We start from the raw sequence: 11,391 nt of genomic DNA on the forward strand, positions 1-11,391 counted from the left end.
TAGCAGTGCTGGATTTTCAGCTTGCCTGATTGCCTGGGACGAGTGCTCGAAATCCAAGTGTTGGAAGTCGTTACTGCTTCAGTCAGCAAATGGGAATTCACGTATGCTGCCAAAGCACGAGAAGGCAGCCAAAATCCTTTTGGTGACAGCATGTTTGTGAGTCATCTAATTTGCTCAATCACTAAAGCATCACTAGAAAATGTGGAATATTTATATATACATTAGGCATTTATCTATGAATGTTTTTAGTTTAGGTAGCCAACTGTAGAGAACTGACAGAAAATGAGAGCTGACTCGTAACTGAAATCCACTGCTGGACTCGGGGACATTGCAATTACATGGTCAGCATCTTAAACCTTGAGGCCACCAGGATGCACTTTTATTGTGTTCGGTTCAATGACAACACAATAGAACAGGTGACATATGGTTTTAGACTGTAGACAATAATACTGAAAAAGTGTGTGCAATAAAGTTCTGTTCATTTATTGATTAATAGAAAATGAAATAGCGCTAAGCTATCTATGGTATTGTTATGAATCTAATTATGTTGTTTCATTACATTTATCCACAGTCTGTCATTATTGGAAGGTCTCTGTCACTGTCTCACAGCTAAAAAAATAAATGAGGAATAGTTACATTAAAAAAAAAATGTTTGTGCATTGGTAGGTAAGTACATGGATGAATAGATGTAGACAAATACTACACAATTTTCTCCTGGTGCACAGAATCCATGTCTATGTGAATGTAAGTGAAAAAGATTCTGACAGATGAAAAACCCATCATCAAGTACAACTATGATTAGATGCAGAGAAGGCTTTAATAATGCAGGCTTTGGTTGTTTTTTGTTTGTAAGAGAGTGCTGCACTTGTGTACGTGGCATTTGTGAGTCATCTGAACCACTCCGATGCCTCCGTGTTCATCCTCACCTTGACTATGACCTCACTGCCAGTTTACCTGTCTGCTCCCCTATTCCTTGTTTTGATACTGAACTCAGTGGATCCCCTTCAATGTCTCTAGCACTTATATACATTTTCTTTATCGCGCCGTTTTAGCACCTTCCTGTCTCACTGCCTAATGGCATTCCAGACCCCTCGACGTCTCTGTCCTTTTTCTTCAGTCTGTTTCATCCTTCCTGACTTCCCGTCTGCCTCTCTCCATCACTTCCTTTGGCTACAGCCTGCTGAATTAAACATTTCTGCAGCCTCTCTCAGCAATTCTGCCGACTACATCAAATCCTCCTTTGCTCACTCTATCCAATTACAGATGGCTCATCCAAACTAATTCAAGACCTGAGTCGGACAAATGTTACACCTTGTTTCTTTTTAAAACAAAGAAGGCATATATCAGCACATTTAGATATTCAATCTGATTTTGAGTTAAGTTGGTCTTTTTCTTTTAAAGTTTACAGATTTAAAAAAAAAAAAAAAAAAAAAGAGGATGGGGAGGTGAAGCTAAGTCCGAGATTCAGGGCTTTCTGTTTGATGAACTGTTTAATTTAGAGACTGAGGAAAATGAGCTTGCACATGCAAATTAGAGCTCCACATTATTCATTTTAGTGCTGATCAAGTGGTTGTCTGTGAACTGATTACAGTTAGAAATAATTAATGCCATAAAGGAAATTTTCTTTGAGAAGTATTCATGATAAATTTAATTAAACAGAATCCTGCCATGCTTGTAAACCCTGTACCAAACTGTCCTAACTGTAACTGGGGAACATAAACTTAAGAAAAGAAAAGAAAAGAAAAGAAAAGAAAAGAAAAGAAAAGAAAAGAACAAGCTATGATGGTGATCAAATATTCAGTGTAAATTTATTTATTTTATAAAACAATAATATTTTTTTTCTCGATTAAGCAATCTGTTCTGGTGTCAAAAATGATGTTTTTGTTGGTTTGCTATTAACCTAGAAAGTGTGTTGGGGTTGCATACAATATGATGGACAAACACTTTAATGGGAAATTTTTTAATATTCTGCATGGCCTTGTAGCCAAAGGGTTGTTGCAGACACAGTGTAGTGATGTGCCTTTGTCTTATTGTCACAGTAACATGATGGTGCTACAGCTGGGGTAACAAAACAAAGCATGGAAAATAGCAAAGCAATTTGGAAAGCACAGCATGTAAAATTGTCTTGGAACAGTCAAAATATGTGTAATGAGCGGCCAAAGGGGAAATAAGGCTTGGTGAGGGAATCTCATGTAGTTATGACACCTGCTTACAGTACAAGTAGGTCTTCAGACCAAATTTCCAACTCGGAAATCATGAGGATCTCACAGTTGTATACTCTAATTGCCATTCAGCTACTGCCGCCACAAGTAGAGAAAAGAGAAGAGGTGCTATGTCTACCAGATGCTGGTGGCTTGTCCAGATTCACAAGCGTTTTATATCAGATTTTACTGCTGCATCATCTTAACAGCCCAGAATCCCATGAACTTAAATAAAAAAATATTTGTAAGAAGAGTCAAATACTTGCAAGTTTTCACACATGAACCCTGGACAATGTCAAGAGAATCAGGTCGGCACACTGTTTGAAGTTGCCCGAAGTTGCCCTTTTCACATGTAGCTCACAACAGGAGATAATGTGCTTCAGAGGCTTTCCCACTAGTAGTTTCGGTGCCCACCAATAAGCTGTAAATTCTTTGGACACTGACTCAATAGGATATTGCACAGACTTTGTAGGCAGCTGGAAGCAAGTTTGGTTAAGATTCGATCTGACTGAGCAGGAAATTTCTTAAATAGAGCTTTGACCGATGATGTCGAGATAGGTTCGGAGCTATAAGGTGTGAAAGTACTACTGAAACTCCATCAGATGAGATGACGCAATCAGTAAAGTCAAATATTAAAATGGGTGTCATGGTGTGTTGTTTTTTTTTCCCATAAGCAGAGAATTTTTTGGTAATATTTTGTAATGTGTGACAGTTATATAGTAAAATAGATTCCTGACTCTGCACCCGGCATTTGCGATTGTGTAAGATGGTGGTGGGGGGGGGACAAAAAAAAAATAGCTTAATTTCCTTTTTAAAATGAGTCTGTGTCTGCCACTTAGCTTATACAATGAGTTATAATACTTGTGCTCAACCTTTTTGAATCAAAGTCCCGAAATTTAATTTCCTTTGTTATGACCGTTAACAGTCTAGATATTAATTTAATTTAGTATAATATTTTCACAGGTCATTGCAGGGTTTTGATCAGATCCTTGGACACATTTTGAGGGTTTGCTGAGCCCTGACATAGTGACAAGAGAAGCTCTATCAGACCTCTCTATTCATTCTCCATAGCTTTTCAAAGTACAATCTGTGAGAGCCATGCATTTTCATAAATATTTTTTATTCTAAATAACAACCCTCATCCTGCTTCTTTGATTACAGTGCAGTGCTGATTTGAGGCCTTTAAAATGCATTAATGGCTACCAGATTTGCATTTATATTGGATTTTTTTTTTCTTAGGCACACAAGAACCTGAGATTGAGCTCTCCGAACAAAGACCAGACAGAGAACACGCATCATCTGAAACACATTCGACCCTATAATAGAGTACAAACAGGAAAAACTAACCATGCTACTGTGAGCAAAAGAGGCCATCGAATTTCACCAGTAACCAAAGCACACATTGATACACCTTATTCAGTTCAGCTCTGATATAAAAATGGTATGCAGACAACAGTTAAAGTGGCTTTTTTGACCAAAAATACAATACAGGAAATATATGACAAAGAGTAAGAACAAAGATGGGATTCAGTTTGAAGACTCCAATAAGCAGAGACAGAGTGGTGACAATTACTTATACAAAGAACACTTCAATAATTTCTTTAAGACACATAAGTCTAGAGGGAGAGGATAATTGGTGCCTTCCGGTGTCTCTCTCCCCTTGAAGCGGCAATGACCTTTTCAGAGCACTAGACACAAGGCTGGAACCTTCTAATTCTGTGTTTATCCTTCAAATTAGGCACACTGCCCATGTTATTAAAGATGGGGGGAGATTTGTTTGTTGCTGATCAGGTTGGCATTGTCCACACCGTGTGCCTCCAGGGTAATCTCTCTTGATAAGTGAACCCGAAAGGAATGGATGCTTTGTCTCTCTGCAAATCTGATTCAACCACTTTCCACCACTAAATTGTTGAGGCAGTGAAAGTCCCCAGGGAAATTTACAAAGCGATTCAGTCCTCATTGGTTGTTAGAGCAGAGCACGGCCGGGCAATCATGTGCCAAGCAGGACCAAGGCTATGTATGATTTCAATCCAAACACTACACCAGTTGATGTCACTCCCCCTCCGTGGTTGCAGATGAACTAATCACTGAAATTATCTGGTGGTCAAGGTTGAAATGATTATCACTGATAAGCACTTGACCTTTGAGTAAAATTTCATGCATTTACCTGAAATATTCTTTATTTTCTAGAAATTCTATATCCTATGCATAAAGTTTTTTTTTTAATACAGTAATGCAATAGAAAACACGAGAGTCTTTACATGCCAAACTGACATAAAAGGGATCTATCAAACTTTCTCTGACTTGTTTGCAGATGCCTAATATATGTATGGGTTGTTGTTGATTGTTGTCATTTCTTTTTTTAATGAGAAATACATCTTTTTACATACTTTTAATGCAAGGTTTAATTGACTTGTCATGATGAAGGGGATATCTAGAACTCATGGCTGAATTTGATGCCACTAATGGTTTGTTAAGTATGAAAAACAACAGGAACCACCTGGGCCCACCAATACTCCCAGCAGCACCTGACATGCATACACACACTCTGTTTTAATAAATCACTGCAGCATCACAGACAGCACTCGACGGCTGTACAGTGTCTGCCGAAAGCAGCTTCTGAAGTTTTGCCTCTGAGATTCATGTCTCTGTGCAACATCCTGCTCTGTCAAGTTACACATTATGCAAATGCATTGTTTACCGTTCATGTGACAATATCAAGGAGTGAAAGCCAGTGGGGACCATGGGCTGTGGCAAGTTATGAAGGGAGACAGCGGAAAGAGAGAGAAGGAACTCTGTGAACGAACTGCCAAAGAATGTGGCAAATGATTCTCTTACTCTCTTTACAGTCTTGCTATAATTTCGACTTAGCAGACTGTACGGGGATGATAGGAAATCAAAGCACGTCATTCTGAGAAAGACAGATTTAAGCCATCCATTTTCTTTTTTCACTTTGCTTCTTCATATGAGCTCAGAGGAGACTGATGATGTAAAGCAACAAAGCAAAATGCATGTTGCATAGTATGGGTTATGTTCCAACTAATGAATGTCAAACTATTATTCAGGCATATAAAGTACTGCAACATTAATACCGAACTGGCCTGAACTGAATCAAAATGAATGGTACTGCAATAAACTGAATTTAATTGAATAATACATTATTGTGGTCCTAATGGCTCACTCAAACTAGAATAAAAATAGGACAGCAACCTTTATGCGACTAGGAAAAATTGGTGGTTGTCTGGTGAATGCACTGAATTTTTTTGCTGTTGGAAACCGATTGAAGCCCTGCAACCGATTGGTAACTTATGCAGGGGGTACCATATGATAGCTGAGATAGGTTCTAATTTATAAGCTCAACCGGACTGACTAGACAATTAATGAGCGCAGCTTATCTGTGTGTCTCGATTCAACTGCCTGCCAACTAGTTGTATTCTGGTTATATAAAAGCAAGGTTGCCGAGCACCTATGTCATTTTGCAGGTAAATATTTTGCAGTTAAAATGCCATGCTGCATTTATGCAAGAATTTCTGTTTCAACCACCAGAACTGGGGGAGGGGGATTCCATGAAGTATTTCCCTGAAGAAGTTAATTTGTTTATTTCTATCTTATTTTTCTAATTATAGATACAATTTGACAAAATCAGGATTTTAGGGGGTTTATTTATTTATTTTTAGTTTTATACATTATTTAGATACTTTCAATAAAAAATCATAAAATATGCATTACAATTTACTAATAAACAAAGGGTACAACAGAGACCACAATAGCAAACATTATCTATCGAATTTAAATATTGCAGAAGAAGAAAAGTTAAAGATAAATTTTGGATCATGAGTGGTATTAGTTACGCTAAAATAAAGTTATAGAAAACAGAGTGCTCACTGTGAAACAGATTAAACCAGCCATTGCCTGCATTTTAAAATTGATCCCACAGTTATTGTAAAAGTACAACAGTGAAATTTTATCACACTGTCCACATCTGCCTCCACTTCACTGGACCCGCATCTCTCTCTCTCATCCACTGTCCACGCCACTCAGTCCACAACCCTCAGCTCTGCTCGTCAGGCTGAAACCCATTTGATTCAGCTGCTCTGCTCTGGATTTCACTCTTTATTTGCTCGGATTAGTACTCCACACTCTGGACTCTCTGCTCAGTTCAGCTACAGTTCCCCTGCCGCTCTGCACAGCCAGAAACCCACCCGGTTCTCCATGTGTTCGGTCACGCACTCCCCCCGCTCTGACCCAAGCTCAGCATCCCATTCGCAACCTGTTGTGTCCTCCAGTAATTACTTTCCTTCTATCTCACATATAGTCGTCGTATCAAAATAAGAGTGAACAATAGATGTTGCAAGGTAACCTGGCATGCCACAAACATTGTTTTACATAAATTTCTGTGGGGTCAAAATGACATCCTTGGAGGTTATTGGTATATGTTGTTTTTTTTTTTTGTTTTTTTTTCTATCCCACACACCTCAAAATTCGCTATATGAAGAAAAACCGATTTTAGGAAAAGTTTTGAAATATGAGATGAAGATTTAATTTAACAAAATTGCACAATTTTTAAAATGCCAAGGAGTCAAAATTAACCCTTTGGCAGTTTTGTGTTAATGTGAATTTATATGTATGTAGACAGCAAAAGATTTGCAATTTTTGCCAGTTTATCACAATTAACCACCAGGTTATCGCAAACAGATTGCATGTAATTGCAAACTTGACCCCATTCAGTCACAAACTGATAGCTGACTGACTCCATCTTTTCGCCTTTTTATCACCATCTTCATACACCAAAGTCGCTTTGAAGACAGCAACAGACTGAAAGTCCCACACGTATTCAGTACTTTTGGTTGTTCCAATCTCCAACCACTGTTTTTCCCAGTGTAGTAGAAGCATAAAATATAATGATGGCCTTAATATAGTTTGGTGCTAGATAAGCATACAAAGTGAGATCTAATTGCTGCTGTAAGTGTTTTTATATCATTTTGCATATATGATATTGACAAGTTGATATTGAAATTAGGCATGAATTAACTTAAATTATTTTTCTGCCTTACAAACGGCAACATTGTGCACCCTCATTTTTTTTTTTCACTTTTTAGTGGTGAAAATGCATTTTCATTACATTTTATCTTATGATAGATTAACACTAAAGGTCATTATACAATATATGGACATAAATACTGAGCCACCTACACATGTGAAGCTTCCAGCGCACAGTTTTTGTGCTGATGTTAATGCCAGAGGTTTGAGCCAGCATGCACCTCAGCACTTGGTGATCGCGCTCTGTGACTTTACGTGGATCGTCTCCTTGTGACTAAGTTGCTGTGGTTCCTAAGTACTTCCACTTTGCAATAATGCCACTGACAGTTGATAATAGAATATCCAGGAGGGAGAAAATGTCACCATCTGCAATGGTGGCACAACACTCGAATTCATTAAGCTCTTTAGAACCACCCATTCCTTGACAAATTTTTGTAAACTGCCTGAATTCATACACTTGTGGGACTGAAAACACTTGAATTCAAAGCTTAGCAGGTGTGGTACAAAATTTTTGTCCATACTGTATAGTGTATATCTATTTCTACTCGCTAGATTTTGATCATTCCTTCTGAGATGTGTGTCCACATGTTTACATGTGCTTTTTTACAAACCGGCATCATTAATTTACTAAAAAAAAAAAAAGCTTCACTCAGTTCAAGTGCACTGTAACATTAATATAAAAAATTATGATGTAGATTACTACTTCAACATTACCAACAATTATGACATATTTTGTTGTTTTCTTACCTACTGAAAAGAAATTGCTCTAGAGTAAGCTAAGGCAAGTGAGAGTCCTAGTTGCACTTCATTAATATAATAAAAAGATTTCATAGGGCTGAGACTGACTGCATCTAAATATAAAAATGCACTTAATGGGTTAAAAATGTACAGAGTTCAGCTTTTTGCAACTAAAATCTCATTTCTCAAAATAGCAAAGCCATAAAAAAGACATTCTCCTAAAAAGCATGAGTGGCATCAGTACACAGGCTGAAAGTGAACTCACCTATAAATTTTATATCTAGTCGTAAATCCTTGGCGGAATCTTTCCACAAAGGACAGATAACTCCGAGAGTGGTGGAAAGGTCCGCGGTCAGAGATGAGCCAGTCATATTGCTTGGTGACATGTTGTTCAGTGGCCAACGGATCCTGGCGGGAAGACTGAACTGTTATATGGTCCCATATAAACAGGAAGCAGATGACCTCAATAAACCTCCAGTTCATGCTTTTTTTTAAGCCGCTCTCTGTTCATTCTCGCTCCATTATGTGGAGACCTGATGGGAGAGAAGAGAAGAGGAAAGGAGGGAAGGAGATGCAGAGAAAGAGAGATGTTACATGACAAAGTCTATTTTAGCAGTACAAGAAGATGTCATAGAGTTAGGTTAATTGTCTTGTACTGAACAAATAAGACAGTGCCCTTGTCATTGTCACTTCACTGTGACATGGTGTGCATTTATTTTCTGCTCTTTCTTAGCTACATTTTTGTTGTTTTTTTTTTCTTTTCTTTTTTTTAGAAAGCAACACAGATTCTGCCTATCCATACAAGGAGTGTTATTATTTTGCAGATGAGAATGAAACACATCTCCAGCTATGTAGATTATCTAATTGGTGTCATGATAATTTCTGGCAGGGTTAGAAGCTACTTTATGACATGTTATGACACTCAGCGACTAGTGTGAAAGATCACCATCTCCCTCCTCTTACCCAATGGTGTTAATTACTGCTGAAAGAAACTTTCAATTAGCTATGTGGTACACACCATTGCTTTTGTCATCAAATGTTACCACCGAACTTCAATAAATGATGCATAATGAACCCCCTTTCTTCTATAACTATGTCAGAAACAATGCACAATGTAGACAAAGCAATCCCTGTCTGGATTGGGCAGCATATGCACAACACATGCATACTATAGTATAACTAAAATAATTTCTTAATCAAATACTGCTAAATTACAAACTGAAAAAAAAAAAAAATTGGACATTAAAATTTGTTCATTTTCTCTTTGCTTTTGAATGAAAATATCTATTTGACACTGAAATTCTCTCTCGTAGCTTCCGATAAGAAAAAAAAAAAAAAAGATTTTCATCAGTAATTGCATTTAAGAACTCTGGCCCCTGGCCGTGGAGCAACAGCGTGCTATTAAGTGCTACTCTATGCAAAAATTTCTCCTCCTTTCATGGTTTATTACACAATAACACATCATAAAAGAGCAGGGAAAATTTAATGGGCCTAATCTTTTCCAGTTAAATACATGATGAACTGCTTGATTGCCAAAGTTAAAGTAATCATAGTATAGTGATGGGGAGATTTTTTTTTTTAATTATTATTATTATTATTATATGTCTTTTTTTCCCTGTCATGTCATACTTAAAATTAGCATGTCAGTTAAATTTATTCTGTATTTTATTATTTAAACACTGCATCACGTCCTCGCAAAAAGACCAAGAAGAATCTGAGATAATTTGAATATCAACTTATGTAACCAGTAATAATCACACTGCCATATTTGAAGTATAAGCTGATTGTAATGAAATTTCAACTTTCTACCAATAACACTTTATTCCAGCTATAATAGCAGTCATGTTTTATGCTAATTACGTTGGACTAATTTGAGCTTGCCTGTCAGAATGAAACATAATGTGATAGAGAGGGGCAATACTGACCAGGGATTAAAAATATTATGACTGTGCTAATAAGGGCAGTGAGCATATTTGAATTGTCATGTAAAAAGAAAATGTGAGATTTTTCTTTCAAACATAAATTAAAAAAAAAACAAAAACAAACAAACAAAAAAAAAGCCTAAATGGGCCCCATGGGATTTTCAGTTTTTTAAGTGGGCTGCAACTCTCTTGACTTTAGGATCCACTGCTCTATAGTGTGTATATTTTATGTATACAGATTTCATATAGGTGTATGTATACTTTACATACACCTATCACAGCAAGCATAACTTGGCAAACTGGGGATTACTGAAGAATCAGTCACACTATACAGCAAAATTATACAACTTCTTCATGTACAGAACTGACCTTAAATGCCCTTAAAAATTCTCTATTTATTATATTAATGCTAACTCTAGTCTTCTTTCTCACTATTACATACTAATTCAGTGCTCTTAGCAGTTTCACTACATAAAAACTATGTCTACCGCTGACCCAGAGACTCTGTCATTTCCAACACCTAAAGCATTATTCTGAAACCTCTTAGTGAGTACATTAACATTCATATGGCCACCTGAGAGAGTAAATCCTCAGTCAAGTTTATTCATTCATTGATAGCCGTCTCTGTTGTACTACCGAAAAATTATGTGATCTCACGCCAGATTCTTTCCCTGCTTGCTTTCGGAGTTTTCAATCTGAACATTTTCACACTTTATATCAAAATGTATTACCTGATAAAAAGGAGTCTTGACCAAACAGTGTGCACTTATGCAAAATACTGGATAAATATGAGCAGCCAGTCGATTTATATTCTCATTTTATGTCTTAAAATGAGAAATGTTCCTCTGAAATAAAGATCTTGTTATTGCAAAAAAATGTATGCTTTTTATTGCTGGAAAATACTCTCTGCCATTATTAAAATAATGGCTTACACATTGAACAGTTTGAATGCACTGTGTGCAGCATTCAAAATGTGAGGGCCCTACCTTTATGAATCAGTGCTCATGGGTGAAACGCAATGCCCACATGGGGTAAGGTGATGGACTTATGGTATTTTAGAGAGTGAGCCATGTGGTGCAGTGAACCAGCTGCACAGCTGGAAATAGGGTGGGATTGGGAATCAGACTCACTCTAATTCGAAGGCTTAAAAGTCTTTCAGTTTATATATGGAAGCTACAGATAGCATTTGGGAGCATTTGCCACACAAAATAATTTCTCTCATGAATACACTTACGGTCACGTGTATGAAATGCTGACTCATGAGGAGCAAATACACAGTAAATACGCCACTAAGGATGGTGATGTTAAATTAGCTTGGGAGGAGATAACATACTTGGTTAATCACTATTACCCAGGTCCTTAGAGAACTGTTCAGTCTCGGAAACCGCTGAATGTCATCACAAGGAGAGCCAAATAATTTGGAAGAGAACCACAGGGAGGGTTTAACAACTGGATGGGGTGTCAACCATCCAGTCCCTCATCAGTAGGAA

General features: G+C 37.3%; 1 protein-coding gene across 1 annotated transcript in view; it reads right to left on the reverse strand.

The window, feature by feature from the left end:
• The window catches only part of brinp1 (bone morphogenetic protein/retinoic acid inducible neural-specific 1), a 114,275-nt gene that overhangs the window by 72,242 nt on the left and 30,642 nt on the right, over positions 1 to 11,391 (reverse strand). Inside the window, exon 2 of the mRNA XM_030742808.1 lies at positions 8,245 to 8,512. Coding sequence (XP_030598668.1) covers positions 8,245 to 8,462 — 218 coding nt within the window. The 5' untranslated portion in view covers positions 8,463 to 8,512. The remainder of the gene's footprint in view (positions 1 to 8,244; positions 8,513 to 11,391) is intronic.

Source organism: Archocentrus centrarchus, chromosome 12 (genome assembly GCF_007364275.1).
Source record: "Archocentrus centrarchus isolate MPI-CPG fArcCen1 chromosome 12, fArcCen1, whole genome shotgun sequence".
Taxonomy (NCBI): Eukaryota; Metazoa; Chordata; class Actinopteri; order Cichliformes; family Cichlidae; genus Archocentrus; species Archocentrus centrarchus.